This window comes from Cyanistes caeruleus, chromosome Z (assembly GCF_971803275.1).
Source record: "Cyanistes caeruleus chromosome Z, bCyaCae1.hap1.1, whole genome shotgun sequence".
Lineage (NCBI taxonomy): Eukaryota > Metazoa > Chordata > Aves > Passeriformes > Paridae > Cyanistes > Cyanistes caeruleus.
Genome location: NC_141732.1, coordinates 23,350,820 through 23,377,031, shown reverse-complemented (window position 1 = coordinate 23,377,031; position 26,212 = coordinate 23,350,820). Strand labels below are relative to the sequence as shown.

At 38.3% G+C, this 26,212-nt stretch overlaps 1 protein-coding gene and 1 long non-coding RNA gene across 5 annotated transcripts in view; one reads left to right on the top strand and one right to left on the bottom strand.

Moving 5' to 3' along the window:
- DMXL1 (Dmx like 1) overlaps positions 1 to 21,521 on the bottom strand; it is a 78,659-nt gene extending 57,138 nt beyond the window's left edge. For 3 of the 4 annotated variants that reach the window (XM_086868504.1, XM_086868505.1, XM_086868507.1), the window contains exons 1-6: positions 21,349 to 21,520; positions 11,534 to 11,659; positions 8,233 to 8,310; positions 6,089 to 6,167; positions 5,459 to 5,591; positions 3,183 to 3,249 (exon numbers count right to left, since the gene is read on the bottom strand). In XM_086868504.1, the coding sequence (XP_086724630.1) occupies positions 3,183 to 3,249; positions 5,459 to 5,591; positions 6,089 to 6,167; positions 8,233 to 8,310; positions 11,534 to 11,659; positions 21,349 to 21,435 (570 nt within the window). In that variant the 5' untranslated portion in view covers positions 21,436 to 21,520. Of the gene's footprint in view, positions 1 to 3,182; positions 3,250 to 5,458; positions 5,592 to 6,088; positions 6,168 to 8,232; positions 8,311 to 11,533; positions 11,660 to 21,348 lie in introns of all 4 variants that reach the window. The other variant, XM_086868508.1, reaches the window with a different exon arrangement.
- A 9-nt stretch (positions 21,522 to 21,530) lies between these two features.
- LOC147648220 (uncharacterized) lies at positions 21,531 to 24,005 on the top strand. Its single transcript, XR_015280725.1, has 2 exons — positions 21,531 to 21,934; positions 22,953 to 24,005. It is a non-coding gene; the product is annotated as an uncharacterized LOC147648220 (long non-coding RNA).
- Positions 24,006 to 26,212: the final 2,207 nt, after the last annotated feature.

Below are 26,212 nucleotides of genomic sequence, written 5' to 3'. Positions count from 1 at the left end.
CATTAGAAATATTAAATCATTTACATTTGACTTACAAAATATACATTAACTCCTACCCATCAAAAAAAGGTGGAGTACATATATTACATATATTATATATATATATTGCTGACAATAACAAAACACTTGCTTTTTACATAAAACATATATTCAAAGCATTTTATTTATCTGAAACATGGCTAGAATGGCTCTCCTTTCTGTGACGGTTAAAGGCATCACAGAACATACAGCAAGCAATACAACATTTAAATAAGCACAAAAAGAACAGAGCATGAAAACATTGTTTTATTTTTATACAGATAATAATCTGTCAAGAAAGCCTAGTATTTCACTTCATATGTTGGAAGTTCATTAACTGGAGTATAGTTTCCCTAGCAAAGGAAATCTAGGCAATTTTACAGATTTGTTACATCTTCATCTCTTCTTTAAAGATAGCAAATATCTTAAAAGTTTTTCTTCCAATCAAGCATGATGACCTGAAATATGGCAAGCTTTAAAGGAAAAAACAAACACATATAACTAATAAAGATGTGCATTACTCATCTGTTCCTGATGCACATAACTGAATCACAAAAATATGCATGACAACTACCTTTCAAAAGCAAGATTTATTTGCAGACTGAATCATCTTCATTTCTTTGTTTTTCAAGTGTGTGTCAAGGCATATTATGACTCCAACAGCCAAGTTCCAAATTATTACTAAATCAAACGCTTTTCTAACTGCATTTTGCGTGTACACACTAATTTTTCACTCACATGTCCAAGACAGACTAGAGCAAATTGCAAAACTGCCTTTTATTCTTCAGTCTGAAACACATTCTATCGGGTTATTACTGCTCAGGATTCTGTGACACTTAAACCAGGTGTGTAGTAATATCAGCAATTGATATTAACCTTACATACTTCCATTTTGTTTTGTATCTAGTAACTCCGCAGCCTCTCGTAGATTCTTTAGCTGGCTGCAGAAACTTGATGCAGAAAACAACTACTTCTCTCACTCAAATTCTTTAGCAAGTAATATGAAGTCTGGCAAGGGTTTGTCACATTTGTTCACTGGACCCTCTACATGATCTTGATATTTTTTTTTTCTGATTTGACTTGTAGGGATATGATTCTCCTACAACACCTGAACAAGTTTTGGAGTATAAATAAAGATTACAATTAGTTTGTTTCAGGAAAACAACAGACTGACATTTTGCTTTAATTTTTTGCTTATTTTGCCAAGGAGTTCTGCTTTTGCTGATAAACTGCTCAATGTTGAGCAGACAGAACTAATTAGTGAGACTGGCCACAAACACTGCCATGAGCCATGTGCCAATACACCTATGGAGAGGAATGTGAATTCTTTTCTAAGAACACAAAAAGGCATACACATATGTTTACACAAAAACATACGAAAGAGCTATTTTTTTTTAAAATTTGTTGGTATTTTGATTGTATTTCCTCACTAATATCTAGCACTGATCTCATCCACAGATTTCCCCCACTCGCCAAAACTCTTCCTGATGTCTTAAAATTTGGTTCAAATTAAAAATTAGTATTTTATAATAGTAAGCAGTGAATATTTGGTGTCTTACCTCCCTGCCTCAAACTACCTGTGGTGGATTGGTGTTTAAGAAACAAAGAGAAACACCTAAGGAAGTCAAAGCTGCTGGAGGCTGGTGGGAGATTTTCTCCTGGCCAACAGCTGGCCATTTCTGACAATTGACAGTAGTTTTGACCATTGAAAAGTGAGATCAACCTGTGAAACACCACCTTAAGACCCAAGCCTGGGAATTTCTTTTTCTCTTTGGTTTCTGGCTTTTGCAGAGGTAACAGGGCTCTGGTTCAGCCTTCTCCTCCCTCCCAGGCCAGACAAGGCCGCGGCAGGGGGAAGCGGGCTCGGGCCGGGCCAGGCCGGTCCCTGGCTCGGCTGCAGTTTTTTTGCTGTGACTGAATTCACCAGAGACTGCCGAGAAAAGAAAGAAAAAAAGCTCTTGACCTGTGGCAGGCTGAGACAGTGACCACACTCTGCAGAGCAGCCATGAAGAATCTTCCATCGCAGACAGCTCCAGCTGCTGCTCCAGCAGAGGTCACAGAACCATCTACAAAGCCTGGGCAAGATTTTCACCTTTTCATTACCCAGATGAGACTTGCAGATTAATCCATTTTTTCCAGAGAGAGGGGAAGAGAGAGAGAGATCAACAGGTAAAGAGACAACATAAACTATCAGAGACAGTAAAGAAAGGAATTAAGCTTCAGATGGGGAGAGAAATAAGGAGATGCTTTAATAAGCTGAGATATTCTTTTGCTAAAACTATGGAGATGGACAATAGTGTTCTGAAAAATTCCTTTAATTCATGAAAGAGTATTTTGGGAGGAATAGAGTATTTCAATGTGTAGACCTAATCAAATGGTGAAGTAGTTGTGATCTTATGTGATGCTGGAACAGAAACAGAGAAGTGAGAGTTGTTGAAGATTTCTGGCCCTTAAGAGGCAAAGAGGAAACTTCTGTCTCCAGAGAGGTTCACAGAGACAGATGAAGAGAACTTTTGCCTTTGAATAACTCATCCTTAAAATGACACTCCTTGACCCATGACCCATAACACACCTCAGAGTGATGTGAAATGGGAGGAGAGAACTGATGACAGAGTTTTCCAGACGACTGGCATCAGAAAAATAGAAAACCATAAGAAAATGGCTTTCTTGTGAAAAACTCCATAGACTGACAAAAGAGGACTTTTTTTTTTCACTACAAAGACTGATAAAAAGACTATAACAAAGTTCAGACTGTTTTAACCGCCAGGCTTTTTTTGTCTCTATGTTGTCATGTGAACAAGGACAATGGTTGGGTAGTGGGGAAAAAGGGCTTCTGGAGGTTTTATTCTGGTTTCTTATTCTTAGTTTTGTTAATAAACTTTATTTATTCCTTTTAAGTTTTAAGCCTGTTTTACTCTTCTTCTAATCCATATCTCACAGCAAGAAATAAGTAAGTTTTCTAGTGATTTTTTAGCTAATGCTTTAAAACCACAACACTACCTTTCTACCAAATTCATGTTTAACAATATATAAAGACAGACAGACATAATAAAAATTATGAAAAAAAATTAAAGTGTTTTTTTTTTTTTAAATGTGTTTTTGTTGATTTGGTTTAATAGCTTATCTGAATTAGTACAAAGCTATAAGGAAAAAGAAATGCTTACCTTTCCAGCAGTAGCAAAAAATTCCCCATCTGGTGAGAATTTCATTAAACAAACTTGAGAAGCAGTCCTGTGGAATAAAGACAATTAAAAAGAGAAAAAAAATTTTAACAACTTCTATAGAATTCTAAACTTTCTTTTCCTTGAATGCATAAAAGTTTTTTAATTCTTATATACAAGTGTGTATTGTGTTGTATGAAACAGTTACATTTCAACGTAGTCCAAAATAATAAGATGTAAACTCATGTACAACACATGTAGTGAAACAGAAAACCTAAATCTTGTCTTGGATTAATATCCAATATGCAAAAATATCATATCAGAAAAGCAGCTGCTAACAGATTAAACAGTTCTGCTTCCATCCCCGGATGATATGGATCTCAAACTGGTCTCTGTTGTACCATATTATCTTCCCTCTTCTCTGATAGACAGCTCAACTTCTCATATTTCCTACAATTACAACTCAAGAAAATGAAACTGTGAAAGGAACAATCTAGTTAAAAAGTATCTGAAAGCAGCTTTTACATAAATGGTCACTCTGTTATAAGATGCTACACCAAAATATGATAACCTAATTATGTGGTTAACTTTTGAGCACTTTATTTTAATTTGATGTACTAATAAACGAGCTTCTTTTACAGGGTTTGAAGCACTCAGTTATTGATTAAGTAACAAAGCTTATTAATAGCAACAAGAACATAGAAAAATTTAATTGCACAGAGTGTACATTTTCATCTTGAAATTAATACACATGTAACAAGTTGTTGAGGCCTAACTTCCAAAAGGGATTAAGTTAAATTAAGGTCATCAACAGCAGGATGCATTTACATGCAGTAGCAAGAGAAAGGCAATTACAAGAGCCCTGTATCAAAGAAGTCTACCCAGGTTTAAGCAAAATTCTCCTGTGGGGCAAATATGAAAACATTTGGGAATGTTTCCTTCAGGCATTTAAAAAGGGTATTCACACATGCAAAATAACTTTCTTGCAGACTTCTCTACAAGAAAAACCTATTCTAAATCTAATTGCAGTACAAATGCCAGAAGACATACAGGCATAAGAGGTAAAAAGCAAGTTCTGTTGACCCTTTCCAAGACCTACTCATTCAAAGAAGACAACATTCAGCTTTGCCTCCAACAAAGAGAGCTTAAAAAAAGAAAAACAGGTGAAGAGCTGAGAAGACTTCTGTAAGTCTTTATACGTGATACAAATGCAAAACCTGTTACAGAAGGGACAGAGGAAAAGTACTATCTGTATGATCTTGCCAACTGTTACCAGACCTTCAGACTCTAAAGCCATACTCAATGGCATTCTGTCTAAAGGCTGACTTCTCTTATAAGGCTGAGAGATGAGCATCCAAAGACATCTCAAAAAAACAGAGTAAGTCTTCAGCTTCTTGTATTGAGAAAGTTTTTCAGTTGTCATTTGGATGATACTGGGTTTTTAAACACATTGATAAGAGTTCAAGTACAGAGAAAAAGGAACAACTGAAGGATAATAAAACATGTTTTTCTGGTATATCTAGAAAACTACCTATAGAACTACCTACTAGAATTCTAAATGCTTCACAAGGAGTAACTTCAGGAAGGTCTGTCCTGTCAGCCACTTTGGGAAACCTCTATGGGAGATGGCCATATGATATATTGCTCACACATAAAGAATGCACCCCACTGTACTAGAAGAGCCTGCCTATGGCGGAAGGATTTCAATTGTCTTATAAACTTCAGCACAAAAATAAAACTCTTCTGAATGTACAACACATAAATTCAAATATCAAAATCAACACAAATACAAGAAGAGAATTCAGAGACACAGAAAAGAGAATGTACAAACCTTGACTGTTCCAAATGCCCAGATTAAACCCAGAAAAAGTAAGAGTGAAAGGGGCAGGGGGATGTGTGAGAAGGAACAATGGAGTACACTGAACATAGAAACAAGCTTATTTTAATCAGTTCTGCCAGCACAATAGTTTTCAATAACACAGCTTTCACCTTATTTTTTCTACAGGGAAGAGTGCCTGTTGGAGAGCTTCAATATTAGCCTTCCCTCAGTATTTTACTAGTGTTCTCTGCAACTGAAGAACTACCCCAAAACCAACTGCAACTGATCTTGTATGAGGAAAGAATGTCACATAGTCAAGAGAAATGTGATTGAAGTTTATCTCACATCAATAATCTTTATCAAATAACAGTATGCAATAGCATTTCACTCAACTAAGTATCTAAACTCAAACCCATGAATCAGTAAAGAAAAGGGAATTGTCTTTAAATCGGTTTCTTACTTGCATTGCCAGATACATCTCCACTCCCCAAGTCCAACAGCTGTTCTTTCAGTACTGTCATTCTCAGCAGCATTTTCCAAAGAAACATTGGACCAAAGTTGAAGAAAATTGGAACCAGTCAGAAGGCGAGTACCTGGAACAAGTATTGATGACATTGATAAATCTAACTGCAATCAAGTAGCAAACTACAGACTTTTGTAAAGAGAGAGAAAAAAAGTTCAGCAAAGCTGAAACTGCAGAAAAAAAATCTGCCAGATAAACATTTTCTAGATTTTTTGGGGAGATCTGGGCATCTACAGTTCAAACCATGAAAATTAATCAAATTTTAGTTATTCCTAAAAGAAATGCCTAGGTCTACTGCAGACTTTCCTCTTTCTCAACAAATATTTACCATTTAAGCCATATTTCCTTATCTGCTCATATAAGAATTGAGTAAAACCATACAGATGCACTTAGTATGTTAATTCTCCTGTAATAAGTAACAAAAGGTATATTTCACTCAACTTTGTCCTACCTACCATGGTAAGACAGAATAAAAACCTTTTTATTGTCTGCAAGCCAAGAAAAATTTAAATTATGAAATTAGGTGCAATATCAAATAAAAAAGTGTTTCTTTTAATCTGTTCGTACCTGTGGGATCCCATGTTAGATTATGTGCTGTGGCTTCCAGTGAGATTTGAGCATTCTTCTGCCACTGGTAATGTAACATCTGAAATTTTAAGTTTTTACAAGCATTAGCATGAAAAGCCTTCATTCTCCTCCGTCCTCTTTTTACAATATAAATAGCACATCTTCCCTACATTCTCCAAATTTTAGGAAGATGTTTAACATAAGTTACTGCTTATTTAATAAAAAAATATTCATTCTGAGGTTAAAACAAAATAGCTTTTCACGAATATGACCATACTTACAGAAGTTTTTAATTCCTTATTTTAAAAGTTTAGATTGAAAAAAAAAATAAAATAGTATATCAAATCTCTACTGGATTTTGAGAAATTTTAAATTCTTTTACGAGGAAGGGAGACTATTTTTTGGAAGAAAGAAAAGATATCAAAAATTATGCAAGTTAAATGCACCTGGTGTTTGATATCTGTACCACTGCTGAATTAGGAGTTCAGAAAGGTCAAGATAACACGTCATACTTCCACCTCAACTCTTTTTTTTTATCAATATACAACAGGACAGTCAAATATCTTTAGCTTTTGTATCACTACTTCCTTCTCTAGAACAAGTCAAGGATTGAGCTCACAAAATATTTATATTGTCTGTTTCTGTAATAGACCACAAGGTTTGATGCCTTGATTTATAGAAGAAACTGAAAACATTTCTGGAAAGAATATTAGGAGCCAACAGGTTTCTTCTTTAAGTCTCAGATCCTTTTTAAAAATAGTCACCCCCCACCACAGAAATGTCACACAAAATAGAAGTGAAGTTAAAATATGACAACCCAGTCTTTCAGAGGTTTGGCAAAAGACAGTAAGAAGCAGCCGCAGATAAGGATCTAAACAGAGCATTTTGCAAAGCTGGGGTTTTTTGGGTTTTTTTAGACCCTGAACATTTCAGTAGATGGAAGACAGAATACTACAATAACTTTGAACAATATGCTGGAAACCACTGCACAAAAGTCAACTGAAAGAACGAAGTAACAGAGTATTTCTTCAACTATAAACACTTGAAAGCAAATCATGGGCGATGAGTGCTTACTCTAATGGTTACAGCTACTAGTCCAACTCTGAAGTTCCAAACTAAGGGTACTGTTTACCAGTATAAAAAAAACATTCAGGACAGATTGAAAAATGAGGTGGATGGACCAAAAACAAGAGCAGTATATCCTAAGTGTTCATAGGAGCCTGAGAACTCACATTTCACTGTAATTTTATTCCTCTGCTTTCCAGTGATGTAATTACACTGGTGTTTATTTCCAGCTATTTAATTAGGATATAACATACCACAAGTTTATATGTACACCAAGAATCTGGTTGGTTAGAACAAAGAGGAGAATCCACTAGATGGTCATATAAACAATCTGTTAATACAAATGGAGACCAAACCCCTAAAAAGGGAGACAGAAGCTCCCTGAGCAATTGCTGTCAAAGTTCTCATATCAACAAACTGACTTTAATTAGACTCTAATGCTTCTATTTATAGCCATGTGCCTCCTCATGTAAGAAGAACGGTTAAGTAACTTGCCCTAAATCATATTATTATTCAGAAATTAATATTCTGGATGTTAATCACTAAACCACTGTCACCAAAAGTAAACCCCCAGAGAATAAATATTGTTCACCATTATAACACTGAAGTATAATCATTCGGTCAGATATTCTAAAAAAGCCACAGATTTCTGAAACTATTACAATTTGGCCAAGGGCATGTCATTTCATAAGCAAAAGTTAAAGCAAGAACTGTAAAAAACATCAAAACATAAAGGCTACACAGGAGGTTTCAAAAAGGAATTCCTATTTTAATGGCTACACTCATGGCAGAATAGCACTGTGTACATCTTTTTGGGTTCTGGAATATTTTGGTTTTGAACTGCAGGGTTACATAAGCAAGTAATATAAAGCATTATAATAAAGCCTATCTGCCTTAAAACTATTTCAAATTACTGTCTTTATCCCACCATTTTCACTTTCCAAGGACCACCTTTATCTCTTAACTTTATTCTAGCATTAAAAAAAGACATCAAAAAAACTCCGGCTTTAAAGCAAACCAGTAAAATCAGTCAGGCCTTGAAACTGCTTAAATAAATTAAGGAATGGTGAAATACTTACATTATGATGACTGCTGTTCTGCTTCAAGGTGCTAACTGGCTCAAAGATATAAATCACCTTTCCGTAAGAAGCTGCAATCTAAAGTAATACACATTTATATTTATATAAACACACACAAAAGAAACAACCTGAACAAAAAAAAGCAAGATGAAAATTTGATTTGATTTTACCCTTTTAACCCTGCTTGCAGATAAATTTGACATTCACATCCATATTTCCTTTTGAAAACAGAAATTATATTTACCAAAAATCACTGAGCTAGTGTTGTCAATAATAAAAATGCAGTCCTCCATTTACTCATTAATCACAATGAACTACTGAGAGTATAGCTGGACAAGTATTTTTTTTTTTTAAATAAAAAAATCAGACTACTAGCAATATTCTTTCAATATTAAGTTACATAAATACTCAAAACAGACTGAAGAGTTCACATTCTCAGACATGGAACCAGTATACAGAGTATTTCCCTAGCATGAGAACAGGCTACCTTTCAGAAAGTTATTTCAAAAGATCCAAGCTATGCAAGGAGAACACCCAGAAAACTGCAAATAAAACTACTACTAAAGGCAAACATTAAAACAGCTCAAAAAGAGTTACAACACTGTCAGTTTTAAGACAGACATATATATATATATATATATATATATATATATATGACCTTTTTTTTTTTTACAAAAATGAAGGAGTCTGCATAGGTCAAATGAGCAATGAACATCCTGCATTCTAAAGTGATGGTTGTTAAAATGGAGAACATCTACAGATATGATATGCTGTAATAATCAATTTTCTATTTCTGTAAAATTCTGACTTAGAATGTATTCACAGTTTTCCTTTAACAATAATAAAGGAAGTTTGATTCACTTTATAAAATCTATTTTAATTCCAGTATCAGCCACAAAAGCTTGAAAACCAAACTAAACTGTCATACCTAAAATCTATACAATCATAGATTCATATAGATCCTAAAATCCACAGATCCACAGCTTTAAGAGAAACCCTCTACATTAGAAGTACAGATAGTTAGATAAATTTCTATCCTACTAACATCAGCCTGACCCAAAAATGCCAAGAATAATTTTGTCACATTTGCAAGGAAAAAGTTTCTTCAGGCATTTTGCATCTCAGACTAATATCTGCCCTCTCTAATTCATCTTTAGCTGCCTCACATATTGTTGTATTCTCTGATAACTTCATTCTGCATCCAACAGCAAAAATTTATATAAACTCATACTAATTAGTTTTTCCTTTTCTTCTGTTTCTCCAGATGTGGAGACCTAAAACCCTATTTTATTGTTTATTGAGTTTTAAAGATAAAAAGGTTAGCATTCCAAAATACTCAGCTTGTAGTGTCCAGAGTAGCTGCTGCCCCCTGTAACTTTCCACAAGCTTCCACAGACACTCAGCCTGCATTTTCACTGAGCTGCACTCCACCAAAAGGAATAATGGCGGGATCAAGAGTGTCTCCAGCAAGTTCCCTGACGACACCAGGCTGTGTTGGGCAGGCAACAGGCTGTAGGGAAGGGATGCCATTCAGAGGGACCCTGGCAGGCTAGAGAAGTACGACCATGTGAACATCACCTACTTCAACAACTCCAAGGGCAAGGTCCTGCACCTGAGTCAGACAGAATCGATACTATCAATACAGACTAGGCAATTAACAGATTGAGAGCAATCCTGTGGACATGGATTTGGGAGTATGGGTGGACAAAAATACTGTACATGAGCTGGCAGCACATGCTTGTAGCCCAGAAAGCCAACTGTGTCCTGGCACCAAAAGAAGGTTGGCCAGTAAGGTGAGGGGGGCGATTTCCGTATCCTAGCAAGACATCACCTGGAGTACCACACCCAGTGTCCCCAGCACCAGGCAGATATGGACATGTCAGGTCCAAAAAAGGGACACAAAAATGGTCAGCTGCAGTACTTCTCGTATGAAGACACAGTGAAAGCATTGGAATTGTATGTTTTCACAAAACAAAGTGGAATCTGTGTCAGTACTGATGAAGAATGTCTAAGAAAAAATTCCATCCTTTTAGGAATGACCTGGAAAGGCATTGATCAGTCTGGTCAATAAGCAAATTCCTATTGAATTTGCTGAAGACTCTAAGTGACCTCACAGGTCTACTTAAGAAATTAAAAAAATTCTGAAATTTAGTAAGCCTTCAGTGTGATATATTTGTCTGTGTTCATTTATGATTCAAGGACAATTTGTCATTTAAATGCATATAGAATTGGTATCATGCATTCCAGATGACCTTGCAAATTTAGAGAAGTAATGCTCAGTGAACTCAAAAAACCACTTCTAGTTAGCAGCAGCCAGCAGAGAAACCCAGGTAGACTATGGCTGTGAGGCCGTAGAGACACAGAGGAAAACATTTCGTCATTTTCATTTGTGTTCCTTCACTACCACTGCAAGAGTTTATCACTCAAAAGCTAAAAAGCAGGAACAGGGTGTGGCTGGGGTTTCATCAGCACAGTGCTCACAGTAAACACAAACTGGTTTCCATCACATGTCTTATCTCAAGATGGACACCAGAATATAACCCAAGCTCTCATCAGCTCATAAGGCTTGTAGTAATGAGCAGAAAGCTGACAAACCCCTCTTACATGAGCAAATAGTTACACAGACAGAGTTCCTATTGAACTGGTCAACAATTTAATCCCTGTGACATCCCAATGGGGTGTTACATAACTCTGACATCCCAGTGAACAGTTACCTGGTTATTTCTTTTTCATTCTGACAAGAAAATTTAAAAAAACACTCTGGTAAAAAGACTTAAAACCCAATGTTGTCTAAAATACACCATTTCTGTTGCAGACCTACCTACAAAAAATAAAAGCTAAGAATTCAAGAAAGCAACCCCTATCCAAGAAAAGCTTTATGAATTGCTTGAAACAGATGTCATTTTCCTGGAGGATATGAAAGTGATTTTTGTGGAAGCACTCATCTCCTGCCAGCCACTATCATGTCAAAGTATGTCAATGACATGCCCAGTAGTGCAAAGCCATAGTGAATAAAATACTTTTGCTTCCAACTTAGTCATCTTTTAGTAAAATTCTTGCTCTGAATGTAGCCCCAAATCCAGAGCCTTCTGTGCAGTCCTACCTATCTTTTACAACCATCTATCATATCTATGGTTACTATTTCACATTTAGTGGGCTGCTCACAAGTAAAGACAGAAAGCAACCAACCATTTTACCACTCACTGTAGTATATTTGCCCTAACTTGCAAATATCCACATTCTTAAGAAGGTACTTAATGTGCCATTGCTGGAACATTATTGGAAACACTGCTCTACATACCTTTCCCTGTTGCATTGAACAGTCCACACATCCCACTTGAATGTTTCCATGTTTGGCTCCAGGGATTATCTGTAATCTTTCAAAGTCAGTCCCCAGTATCACAATATCACATCCTGATGCGTATGCCTAAAGCATATAAAAAAAATAAATTAAAAACACCCCAAAGAAAACAAAAAAACCACTCCAAAATAACGTAAAGCTTTATCAACTTACGACGTATCAGTGAAGTATGAAACAGTACAGTCCATGCATCCTATCCATGTAAAACAATACATAGTGAGAATGGGTATTTGCACAGAACATACAGATGTCTGCAATTTAAAACCGAGCAACAGAAGTGGCAAATTGCTCTTTCTCCATGCTTACAAGTGTATCATAAGACTTGTATAACAAGTAAACAGCGGTTTGTGATAGAAAAACCAAAAAAATATGGAGATACAAAAACATCTGAAAGAAAAGTAAAAGCATAAAAACCAAAGTTCCTGCAAAGTAGGAAAAAGTATTATGATTCTTAGACTGGAGACAGAGACTTTAGAAGTTTTTCTTTTAATTTTTTAAATTTCTGAAAAGTGGGAATAAAATTGAGGAGATAAAATTTTTCTAAAACTTTTAGTAAGGACTTTGTACAGGCAAAAATCAAAAGGGTAACAACATGAAGCTTAGTTATACAGAAGCAAAACTGTCCTTTCAGACTTGTCGAGTCTCCTGTTCTTTGCATTAATTCTATTCTCTCAAGTTTATATTTTCACTAAGTATTTTGATATATCTAACACATTGACAGAGTCAGCCATTACAATGCTCAAGTCAAAATTTCTTCCAATCTTCTTGGAAGTTTTATTAGATACTGAGTACAGATGAAAACAGAGGAAAAGATTAAACACTGGAGAAACTTGTGGAAACAGCAGTGAGGTGTATCATCCAATTAGCATAAGAAAGCAGCATTCAAGGATGAAAGTCTTAGAAAAAAGAATGAACACTCAATTAAAAAGTTAGTCAGAAAGACAGCAAAATTAAGAGCACAAACAAGTGTTCTGTTAGCATGAGAAGGATTAAAAGGATCAAAACCATACCATTTTAATTGACTAAAAGTTTCAAGAGCAGATTAGTGTCACAGAAACAGGTGATGGAACATTTCCATACACTGACAAAAATGATCATGCCTTACATTTGATCATGCATTACCATTTCTAATATATTAAATAAAAACTGTGGGCTTGAAAACAAAAGCAGAATAACTGACGCCTAGATATATAAATTTGAAATCGGATGATCATGTTTTCAGGTGTTTTACATGAGAGAGTATTTTTACCAAGACTGGCCTAGACTGTCATGCCATTACACACCTTAAAATGAACAAATAAAATGAGAAATATCAAGATTTTACTCCAAAGACATTTTTCCCAACAAAGAATTGTGATGCTTCATAGGAGTCTCAGCCAGAAGACTGGTGTACTCACCACTCTCAGAAAATATTCAGTTATCACATGGCAACCAGCAGAACCAGGCATCACCTCATAACTGAAAATGCTGTTTATAATTCTCCAGACTAAATATAACTATATGTTTATTTATGATCACTTATTACTAGTAGGCTTTTGTGCCCATTCCTGTCCAGCTCCCCCTTCAGCTTCAAGACATTCAAGCAGTGTAATTCCTCTTGTCAAAAGTGCAGCTTTTATTACTAATTGGCATACTGAGCTGGAGGTTCCAAAGCAATCTAAGTGAAAAGTTACTCCAAAAGGGGCCACCGAGTGGTAATTTTTGTTCAAATGTTTAAGTAATTATTTTGATGTGATGGCATGAATCGCAGACCTGTTTGCCATAGAAGGTGTTTTTCTTCAGTTAAAGACTATCTCACCTGGTGACTAACTGGTTAAGTCCACAGCTCACCAGAAAAAGTTTATTCAGAAATATTGTATGTACAATTTTTCCCAAAGTCATTTTTTTAGAATTTAGAGTTCTGTACAGAACCAGCTTTAAGGAAAATGAAAACAAACAAAAAGAAGTGTTTCCATGTAAAGACGTAACATACAAGCCTTAACATAACATAGCTTTGTTAAAAACGTATTTAAGATTGAAGTGTCAAAGGCTGTATGAAGCCCACCTGCTGCATGTGTATGCCCCCTTAAGCCACATGAGCACTTCAAAGACTTACTGTGCTTCTCCCATCTGGTTCTCTCCATTTCTAGCTCCAAAGACAAGCCTGAAATCACCTCATGCCACCACAATCATAGGATAGAACAAAGAATGGCTTGGATTGGAAGGGACCATAAAGATTCTGGTTCCAACTCCTTTGAAACAGGCAGGAACATCTTTAACTAGACCAGGTTGCTCAGAATCCCATCCAGCCTGGCCTTGAACACTTCCAGAGATGATACACCCACAGCTTCTCTGGACAACTATTCCAGTGCCTCATTAGTAAGTAAAGAATTTCTTTCCAACATCTAATCTAAACCTACTCTCAATCTGAAGCCATTTCCCCTCATCTTGTCACTTCATGTTATTGCAAACAGCCTCTCTCAATCTTTCTTTTCTTTGTTCCTGAAGGCTCCCTTCAGTGTTCCAGCTGGGGTCTCACCAGAGCAGAACAGAGGGGCACAATCCCCTCCCTCCCCTGCTGCCCACACTGCTTTGGATGCAGCCCAGGACAGTTTGGCTCTGGGCTGTGAGTGCTCATGGCTGGGTCATGTCCAGCCTCTCATCCACAACCACCACCAAGCCCTTCTTGGGGTGCTCTCAAAACCTTCATTCCCAGCCTGGACTGATACTGGGGGTTGTCCAAACCCAGGTGCAGCACCTTGTGCTTGGCCTTATTCAACCTCATATAAAGCTCCATACTTCCACCATAGTGAGTAGGGGCCAACATATGCAGTATCACATACCATTAGTAGAAATCATGCATCGGTTCATAGACTAACTATTTTAATGAGATCAATAACCCCATCAGATTTAAGTCATCAGCACACTTGGCCGTTTGCACTGAGAGAACTGTTAGTAACTATCAAACATTATACACTGGGGACTTGAGGAATGCATAATTCATCAATGCATCAGGAAAAAAGATTTAAAACGGTTATTATAGGATATCCTGAGCTGGAAGGGAACTACAAAGATCATCACACTCCAACTCCCAGCCCTACACAGGAAGCTCTAAGAACCACACCACATGCCTAAGTGCAGTGTCAAAACACTTCTTGAACTCAGTCAGGCTGGTGCTGTGACCACTTCCCTGGGGAGCCTGTTCCAGTGCTCACCACCTCTGAGAGAGTAACCTTTTCCATAATATCCAGCCTATAACTGCCTTGACACAACTTCAGGCCATTCCCTAGAGTCCTCTCCCTGGTCCCCAGAGAGAAGGGATCAGTCCTGTGCCTTCATTTTCCTTCATAAGGAAGCTGTAGGTTGTCATGAGGTGTCCTCTTAGCCAGGCTGTCACTGCTGATATGGCTTTCCTTCCACACTCTTCACTGTCTCCTTTGGATGCTCTTTCACATCTTTATATCCTTCTTATACTGTGCTGCTCAAAACTCAGAGCCCAGGCTAGCTCCTGATAGCCCAGACCATAATGGACCAGAGCAGCTTAAAGAAGTATTAAAGCATCCTAGACTTGCTGTTTCCAGAAGGTGCCCCCTTTATGAATATGAACCAAGAACTATACCTCCTCCTCTCTTCTTATGTTTAAACATGGCTATTATTTTATGTTTAATAATAATAACAACAATTTCATATGCCATGTGTTTAAAATAAAAGTTTGTCAGACTGGGGGTGAACTTTCTGATAAAAACATGGGGAGTATCTTCTCATCCTAGCAGCTCTCAGTTCTAACAATCAATTGTATGTGCACTTGTATGAAGGTGAGGGTATGATGAGTGCCCTTTCAAAATCTTGTTTTTAGAAGAAAAATATAATCATTCCACCCTTATGTTGTGGTATTTCTCCACACTATTTGAACAGACTGACATTTGGGGGAAAAAAGGGAATCACTTCAGGTTCTATCTGATGTCTGTTCAGACAAATTAGGTCATACTTGGTCACACCAGCTTCCTAATGCCCAATAAGCTGCAGAACCACTGCCTAGCTCCTGGGCTTATGGAGCTGATCTGTTCCCAAAGAGATAGAAAGGGGGGGAAAAGGCCTTTTCAAAGAGCTTCCAAATATAACTACAGCCAAGCAGAAGGATGATCACTTGGAGGTTATTCTTGATGTTTAGTTAACATTCGTCTGCAGGAGAACCACAATTTCAAAGACAAAAGGCAAGGGATGCAGAGGGTAGGGAAGTTTTATATTGCAATGGAAAAAGTGTCTGAAGAAGAAGGTGACTAAGTTTTCTGGCAAATAAAACTACAACTGGCTCCCTTTTCTGCTGTTGCCTACTGTTCTCATTATTCCTCACGCTGACCAGACACCTTAGGAGGGAAGCTTGTATACTCCCCTCCTCCTAAGGTGTCCTTCCTTTGGTTCTTTGTTGTCCCCACTGCAACCCATCCATTAGACCATATCTGTGCAGAGATGTCAGATCCTCTTACACACTCATTGGGGCCCATACTCCAGCTGCAAATGAGGTTCCTAAAGCAACAGTATCTTACCAAGACTTTTTCTCTAAACAAAGTGCATAAAATTAACCGCTGGACTAATTTTACACTTAGATTTTTTTTTATTCTCTAGAGAGGTATTTTTGTGTAGCATAACAGACAACTATACTCAGGAGTGAAAAACATCTTCTATACCATAAGAGTGTCTCAGATACTACAAGAATGAATTCTGCCTACTAATCATTTTATCTTTTATTGACAGACTTGTCCATAACAGTTCATCTTCATTTTATCAGGAGCAGTAATAATGTGTTTTTGTAAGCAATACTCACTCAGAAAAAAGGTAATTCCAGTCTTTTCTTAAGCAAAGTGCAAGTGATTGCAGGATAAGAATTTCCTGTATACACGTGTGTATATATATACATATATACACACAAACATGTATCTTTTCATATATATATATATATATATATTCACTTACCTATATTACTTGGCCCTTGGTGGGGTGGAGAGGAAAAGGAGGGAAGGGCATGGCACAAAATGCTGTCATACAGTTGAATGGCAAAATCCTAAATATATACTAATTTTTAAAAAGAATAACATTAAAACCCTAAGACAAATTTTTGAAGCAAGCAGAGCCTCCACATCTCATGTTGGCAGGTCACAAAAGCCTTTCACCTCAAGAATGCCCTAGAACATTTACAAGAAAGTTGTCTAAGACAAGCAGATAACGTGATATTATCATGTACTTGGAATGTTTAATAAACAGTGCTTTGTTCTTCTGTTACAGAAATAAACAAGATAGAACTAGTTCAAGCTGCAGGACCATGGATCTCACTTGCTGCTGACATAGCAAACAAGTCTGAAATTAGAGAGTGAAAGATGTTCCAGGCCTGTAAAAATAAATGTGATTTTGCACTGCAGAAGTGGGCTTTCACAAAAATTCTGCCCTTTATTTTAGTCCGCTCCAATGTTGTCTCTTGGTTCTAAATCAATACTTCTTTGAAGAAGACTAACAGACATTTTGACTACAACAGTGCTTTAAAAGCATGGGAAATAGTATAGAGAATTATATGAACTATTCTGATTTCTTTCTAAACTGAAAGTTTGACATACACAACTCACAATCTGAAACTGGTATTAGGAAATTACTCTCAACAGAAGGAAAGCAAACAATTTGGGGCCTCAACCTCTCACACAGTACAGCACCTCTAACACATTTAATCCTCTTATAATCAACTTTCTTGGCATATCTCTTCTCTGTGCTGACATAAAAAGTTTTTGCTATAGTTTCTGCTACAGCTACATAATGGCAAACACTCTACCTTGAACTAACAAATTGTACAAACTTTATTTAACCTACATGGCTTACGTGAAGGGCAACTATTATCCATGGCTAAGTGCAGCAGAACATGTGTGCACACATACATATTTATAAAAATACATATTTATAAACACATTCAAACACATATGAGATGAACATACACTAGAAAGACAACGCAGAACTCAGTAGAAGTCAAGATAAAAACTAAAGACAAATCTATGGAGCAGATGATGCCACCATAATTCCTATCTTTTTCTGCCCTGTGCACAAAATGGTCAAAATCAAAGAAGTCACCATAGCCACATGGTATCTTGCTGAATTATTTTATTCTATTTTAGTATGGTCTCTCTCCATCCCCACTTCTGCACCAGAACTTATGCTAGTACAAGTATTCCACTCAAATGTCTTATTTAAAATAATTAAATTCTTCTGTTAGAATACAAATTAAATTTTAAGCAATATTATTTCATGTTTGGAAAAAAAAAACAACAAAAACCTTCTAATTTAACAAATATACTTTTCTATTATACCCAACTGTATTATAGTATATTATAGTATGTATAAATACAAATTGATTGGCCATGCACTTCATGAATCATGTTTCACTGAAACTGCACTTTTCATTGATGTGCAAAGAAATTTTATTTTTTTAAGATTAATTCAGCTAAGAAAGAATTAATTTCTTAAAAAAATAAAATGAACTTTTAAAAAGGTTCGTTACTAAATCCCTTCCCTTTACTAAATACCAAGCAAGAAGTGGTGTAAACAGTGTAATTTCTTGACTGACTCTTAGGATAACTCAATTTTCAGGACTACAGATATCCAGGGAGTTCCAAGTGTAAATATTAAGTATTTTCTAGACAGAAAAGTAACAATATCATTGAGTCATAGAAGTTACTTTTTATTTATCAAAAAACTTTGCAGAACAGGAAGCATTATTCTACTGCAAGTCAGTACCTTTAGAAAACTCAGTGTGGCCTTGGTCAAGCTATGAACCCCACCTAAGTCCCAATTTTCCAAGCGCCTTTCAACTTTAGGTATTTAGTTCCCAGTTCTATCAATTGTACATAGCAAATCTCAAGTCCAGAATTAGTTTAACCACACACAGAGAAAATCTGTCAAGGAAATATTTTGGTTCCATTGAAATAATCCATGTAATTAATCTTTCCTTCACATATTTTTACCCCTACAAACAATCGCTCTTTTGTAACTTTCATTATCAGTCTTGGGACTCACACTTGCAAACTTGCTATTGCCCACAGAGATTCCCTCCCCATCCCCCCTTCCCAATCTTCTGCTACTTTGGTGGGGGAAAATAATAATGATTAAAAAAAATTCAAAGAATCAGAACTAAATAAACAAAAAAACTGTATGAGTGGTGGTTGCACACTTAATAACTTAAAAACAACTTCAGTAATAACTAGTTCAGAAGAATCCTATGTGATAAACTCCATGAGTCTTTTAAACTCCTACTCAAATATTTCATATCTTATGTGAACAAAAGAAAGCAAAGGATGTCTTCCACTGTGACAAGTACACAGAAAATAAAATAATTCAGTATTGGGAGAAGCACATAAAGAATAAACAGGTAACTTCTGACATCTGAGGGCCAGATTCTCATTGACTTAGTGTGCTATATGTTACTATCACCTGCCTTCAGCAGAGAAACAACAGGCATGCTTCTTATGGTATCTTGATGTTTATGAGCCTTTTTCTACACATAAATAAAAGATGGGCTAAAAACTTTATCACTGCTCTCTCCAAGGAAGCTCATGCTCCACTTTACACTTCACAGCCTAAAAGAAAAAAAAAGTCAGAACAACAAACTGGCCTCCCATTAGAATAAATATCTGAAATACCTCCTTAAAACATAACTGCACATGTTCAAAAAGGTGTTTATATAATTTGGTGGATACAGGATTTTTTATACTAATTTTGCTTATTTTTTTCAGCTTTTAAGAGAAGATCTTGATATTTTTAGCTTAAAACTATAATATTTTAGAACACTTCAAATATTCAGTGCTGTCTATGAGAAAATAACCTGAAGCATACCGCATCTGAAATAAATAAAGAATTACAGACCAAATTCTGCTGTTGGACAAGGACAACTTGTCTCTCCTTTATAGTCCATAACCCTGAAACATCAACTGCTATGTTCTCAGCCACTAAAAATGGAAGCACAGAAGTTTGACATGTTTGGGTTTTTCTCCATTTCTAAAATACAGTTCAATAGTATTTATACTTAATAATGCTTATATCATAATTTCAGACAGGGAAAAACTATGGTCCATTTTTTTTTTTCTTTTCTTGGATTTTCTAAAGGTTGAGTCCATCATCATTTTCCAAAAAAGCAGAAATTAGCTTCAGCACCTTTCACTTCTTAATCCTTCTGGGCAATCTCGTTAACTTAACACAGCATTACAGAATCAGTAACAACAACAAAAACAGCCCTGAAGCAGTCGAGGATATTTCTGTTAGACATTTTAATCTGAGGAAAATAAATCCATCAATAACGTTCCAGGGAAAAGGACAATGAAAGGAAGATGAATGCAGCTATAGGAAATTTTGTTACTACTTTTATGCCAAGAAGGAACAGGTAAGGAAACAATGTTACACTATACTTAAGAGTGTAGAAAACAGCTCCTCCGAAGGAGAGACCACAGTAATGAATATCAAAAATTACACTTCCCAATAAATTCATTCTCCTCAAGAAGAGATTCCTACTCATCCACTGGGGACCTGTGGCTTGTAACGATGTGTAAGTTTGGCTGTAACGATGATTCTAGTAATACGAATGACTCAAATTATTTCCCTCAAAAATAATGTCATCAAAATGGCAAACTTATGATAACATATTTTGAACGCTTACTAGCATTTCTCTGTGAAGTAAACCTCCTCGTCTCTTACTAAACAGTTTCCCACTACAGGTGGGTCTGTGACGTTTTTGGATATGTAAAATTACAGAGTTTGGTACAATTTGGTGCCTGAAGTCGCAGCCCCTGTAGTTTAAGATATCCATTAACTTAGTTATAGGAAGCAAAGGCATGGCCGGACAACGGTGCAGACAGACTGCACAGGGCCAGGCTAACCTTGGGGGAGCACCTCTGCTTCACTGCCCCAGAGCCAAGCTGCAAGTAGCCAGACGAATTTAACTGCGTACACCAGATAGGACGGCAAACAAGTTTTCATCCCTACAATTCCATCTATCATTCCCTTATCAAACTGGAGAGCACACCAGGCTGAAGCTGGGGGCAGCCATAAAAGGTAAGGTTAAAAATATCCCAGCGTAGTGCCCTGAGAAACTTCGCTGCGTCTGATTTCATTCCCCTTCAGCCCCACGCGGAAGGAGGATGGGAAGAAGAGCACAACAGAAGTCTGTTTACAAAACACCAGCAAAAGGAAGGGAAACGCACGCTAATAAAGACTTTGGCCTTTACAACGCACTCAAGTGTTTTCTCTCTACTCTAAGAGCAAACATCGACAGGGAGTTCAAACAGGCTTTGAAGACCTCAACAACACTAGGGCTGGGTATTCCAAGGTCTTCCTCAGCTATGCCCAGGAGAGGATTTCAGCCACCTTCCTGACTGCAAGGCAGCGCTGAAACTCCCTTTCAGAGCAAGCCGCGCGTCCCTACTGCCGTTTATGTAATCTTTTATCACCGCTACCACAGACCCGCGTCCCCGGACCGCCGCTGCCTGCACGTCCCCGCCGGTTCCGCGCCCGCCCGGGCCGCCGCCGGCATCGGGGCCGCCGCTCCGGACAAGTTTTGCGCGCCCCCGCCCCCGCCGGGCCGGGGACCCGCGGGCCCCTCGGGCGGCGCCGCCGCCGCCGGACGGCGCTGCCGGGGCGAGCCCCGCGCCCGGGGCCGCCCGGGGCCGCCCGGGGCCGCCGCGCCTGACGCAGCCGCTTTCGGCGCCGGGCCCTGCGGAGGCGCCGCGGCTGCGGCGGGGGACGCTCACCGTGAAGGGCTGGTCGTGCAGGCTGCCCACGGAGAAGCAGCTGTCCCCGGGGTTCACGGCGCCCGTCAGCACCTGGTGCAGGTTCATGGTGGAGGGTGCGGCCGCTCGGCCACCGCCGCTCGTCCCCCCGCGCCCGGCGGCGGCGGAGGCGGCGCTTCCCGGGGGCGGAGCGGGCGCCGCGCATGCCCGGCCCGGCCGCCGTCCCTGAGGCGGGCTGAGGGCTCCATCCGCGCCGCGGGGAACCCGACTTTCCTGTTAAAATAACCTGACTTTCCTGCCAAGACGGCACTGGAAAACGCTGCCGCCGCGCCGGAGCCAGGCGGCGGTGACGGAGCGGACTCGAAACCTGCCGAGCCGCTGCGCCTCCCGCCTGCCGGGGCCGAGAGCCGTGACCTCAAGCGCATCCATTCCCAGCCCCTTCCACAAGGGCAGGGGCTCGGCCGCAGCTCGGCCACCGGGCAATGACAAGAGGAAGCACGTGGCAACAGAAGGATTGGGTCCCCGAAGCTTGGGAAGCAAAAGGTTTTTTCTTGCACCTCAGATTGCCCGTAGGCAGTAGGACTTTTCACAGTCCTGATAAAATGAGGTAAAATGGGAGCCGCCTGGGATAGGCACTGCAGCTCGCCAGCGGGGTTGGTGCGGGCCGGTGTGGCCCGACCAGAGCAGGCAAGGTCGAGTCGGGCCCGGGCTCAGCGGGCAGTGTGCCCTCCGGCCCCGCGCAGCCGTCCGAGCAGGGCACCTCACCATGTCACCGGCTCCTCACCACCGAAGGCACGGAAAGCCGAGGTGTCTCCCAGCGTGGAATGGCCAGCGTGGCCATTCTCTCTGCTACACTGAAATAACTTTGTAATATTTCTTTACACTGTAACTAGTTTTCAGTCTTCCATCTATTTCTCATAGGAACTTCATCATTACAAGTGTTTTCTCTTATAAATTACAGGTCCCACATCAATTTTCCTTCTTATATTAACCCTGTATCAAATATTAGATCCTCTTTCTGCCCACCAGCTCTTCCAAGAAATAATGCAACAGTAACTTGACGGTGTTAGGCATAACTGTGTACCACATCCCAGGATACTTAGAAGGTGATACTGTGTATCTGTAGAAGGCGATGCCAGCGTTTCAAGTTTTTGCATACGCAAGGGCAATCTCATACACTTTTGGGCGTTATGTCCTACACACCATTTTAGTAAATATAAGCCTTGCATCCTTTGAAAAGAAGATTGACAACCATGTCACCATAAAACAGTTTTCTTATGATAATTAATGCATATTAAAGAAATATTTCTCTTATTTTTAAAGTCTCCTGATATGAGAAAAAAATCATCAGGTCTGGCACTCTATTATAGTTGTTAGATGTTACTCCAAAGAAAGGTATAAACTCCTGTAACCCTTATCACTTTTGTTTGGCAAAAGATCAAAAAGCTTATCAAAGTATCCTGTCAGTGAATAGTGACATCAAATGTCAATGAATAGTGATCCTCTTGCAAGGATTGCTGACCACTGATAAATTATCTTAATTCTCCTGCCAGCTGCAGGAGCTGAATTTACTTAAAAATTACTGAATTTTTAAGGTAACAAAAATTCTCTTCATTGGGTTCTAGGTAAAAAAGTGAATTATCACTGAAAACAGTAAGAGATCTTCATTTTTCAGCACAACCAGCTGCTTCTGGGCTCACACTGTGTACTGCTCTGACTTTGCTTACAGCCAGCTGGGACTTCTTCCTACAAGGACTGATCTGGAATACACTGGACAGAAGAGGTCAGAGGTGCTGCAGATCTGTATGGGTTCTTCCAGTCCACAGATGCAAAGCTCATAGGATTTGCAATATAACAAAAGAAAGAGCAAACTAATAGTAGACAGCAATCCCAGACCCTTGTCTGAGGAAGGTGAAGAAATCAGGAAGGTGGGAAAACACAGGACACCAACAAAAATAGTGAAAGGAAAAGGTTTACTCTGCAGTTGATAACTGCTTTTTAATCTATATCTATTTACAGCACTGTATGACATTTATAACTGCAACACTCTAACATGCTGATATGCTAAGAAAATACAGAAGTTCTCATTTCCTTTCTAAGTGAATTTGACCTTTGTCACTACTCAGATTAGTATGTTTGTCTTACTTTATAAAAGAAAGGAATGTTAACTTGTGTTCTCCCTGCTGTGGATAGAGAGCCTATGCAGTGGCCTGTCAGGTATATAAATCCATATCAGGGCTCCCATCCCCACAGGAATGGGCACTACGTCCTCCTCCCACATTTGCTGTCAGCAACATGCAATAGCGTAGGACCTCTCACACTTCACCTCTCTGCTGATCCCCGACACTGCTGCTGTGCTTCTTCCACTTCTCAGCCTGGGGAATGGCAAGGACAGCCACCAGCCATGTGTCCTGCAGTTTCATTGATTCCTCTTCTCACTTCTGCAACATCTGTGAATTCAGCTGTAGACAAATTATGTACTGTATATTTTATTATAACGTCAAAGTGAATGCATTGTAGGACACTGGCATTTAAAAAGAAAAGCTTTAAATGGTTTAATACAATTTAAAGGGTATTTATATGTTGTCTTGTTGATAAAAGTATGTAAGTTGGTTTAGCTCAGTTTTAAAACTTGACAGTTTCTCAAAGGTAAAAAATTAAAAAGCTGAAAAAAGCTACAACAGTTTTTTCATGTAGTTTTTGTTCATTTTGCATATTTCCTCACCTACTCAGTAAACACTTTTTCTTCTTTTAAGATCTTTGTTTCACCTTTCACTCAAAAGAATTAAAAAACCAGAACAGGCATTGAGTCCAACCTACAGTATTACAAAGTACCATAAACTTCTTTTCATTGTTTTCCCCCCTAACCACAGTAAATCTTCTCTGTTTGAGTCCTTCAGGACCTACCATTCTTCTCACAAGCTGATGACTCATGTCAGTCACAATTGCTAATGAGTATGCTCACTCAATCCTTGACTTCATTTTTTTAAAGGTGCACTGTATGAAATAATATCTTTATCACGAAGGTCAGAAAGGAAAACCCCAAATTTCCCAATATTTTGACATACAGTGGCTGTTTTGTAAACCTGACAGAACTGCAGCATTTGTGCATGTACAAAAGGGTTTGGAAGTGACATTTTCCATACTGCTTTTTGATTATTGAGAAAAGTATTTCTTTTTCAGTAACAATGAGACCCTTAAATGCTCCAAAAGCAATTCCAACTATATGCATACACATTTTTCATTAGTAAATCCTGCATATATTTTCCTAACAGTATCCAAGGAAAGTCTAAATGAGAATTTTAAATCATACTCCCACAAGTCTCTTCTAAATTCAAAATTGCACATCTGCACAGCAAATCCACACTAACAATATTCTTCAGTGTAACGCAGTACAAAATTGATATATATATGTAAATTTTTTTCTTGCAGAATTACAATGACATACTTTGTGTTCTTTCTGTACAAGAAACATCCATGAGTCACTCATTAACAGCGGTGAGGCCGCTTATGTCAATGATATACAGGCAGTTTTGAAAGAAGCTGGAATTTTAAGTGGCATGTTTGGAGTTTGTCTATGGTACTAGAAAATGTTGTATTCTTCCTGTATTTTCTAATAATTATCTACAGGATGGTAAGATACCATTTTACATTTAGATTTTACCTTTCATGTTAAAAAGCCAGTGCAGTTGGGAATAACTGGGAATAACTGTCCCACTTCATACACTGTTTGACCTTGTCTTTGCTGCCCTTGATCTTTCTGCAGGGTTTCTTTGGTTTGTGAATACACAAGGCAAAAGCTGGACCTTAGTGAGGTTAAGACTGAAACGTCCCTACTGATCTCCTTAAGATTTGGTGTTCTCCCTACTGGGAATCACTTGAAGTTCTTTATTCTCCTCTTGAGCTTTTGTGTCTTTTAACAGTGTAAAGAGTAAAAACACACTACAGAATCTTGGGAAAATGTGAAATGCAAAAATACATAAATATTGGCATTTAGTAGTGAGATTCTAAACAGATGACCAATTTGTGAAACCTTTTGTTTCAAAAAAGCTTGCTTTATTCATTTCTTTAGTACCCTGAGTTTCATTATTTGTAGCCTGAAGGTTAGAGTGATATTTTGTTTTCTATTTTCCTTTTTTTCCTTTTTTGGTACAGTTTTCATTTGGTGAAAGACATTTTGTAACAGCTAATGTTGCTGTCACATCTCCTGTATAGTGCAGAACATTGCCTTTCACTTCAGTGATCTGATACAACCTCTTACTTGGTGAGGGAAATATATACTGACAGTATATATCCTTTTTTACAAGATACTAGTAGAGATGTTTTCATTTATTAAATTCAGGTTTTATTTGGCTTTTGGTGTTACTTTGGTTCCAGCTGAAAGTATCATAACTAGTTGATTCTAAAGTAAAAGTCAACCGTTATTAGATCCTTCAGGCTTGCAAATTAACAATGAACAGACTTTTAAAATTTCCATTCAATTACAGGGTTTTACATTCATTTCACACAACCGAGATTAAAGCTACTTTTGAAGAAAATGATGAAAGGGCTGCTAGATAGTACATTAACTTTCCTCTCCTTCCCCATGTGTTTATAAAATACTCAGTGATCCCTGATGCCTGAGGATGCTGAGCTGGACTCTATCTCTTGAGAGAGACAGGCAGGTCTGCCCATCATTTTCCAGCAGGTTGCTCTCAGGATACAGCACCACAGGAGAGCTGGGAGAGCCAGAAGGGCTGCTCTGGCATGGAGCTGCTGTGCAAAATATCCACTGGTGGATTCCACAGTGCATGGCTGAGAGTGATCTTGTTTGGCATGTAGTAGCCCTGTCCTGCTGCAAATGCTAAATAGTGATGGTTTCCAGATGCATGAGTCAGTTTTCACA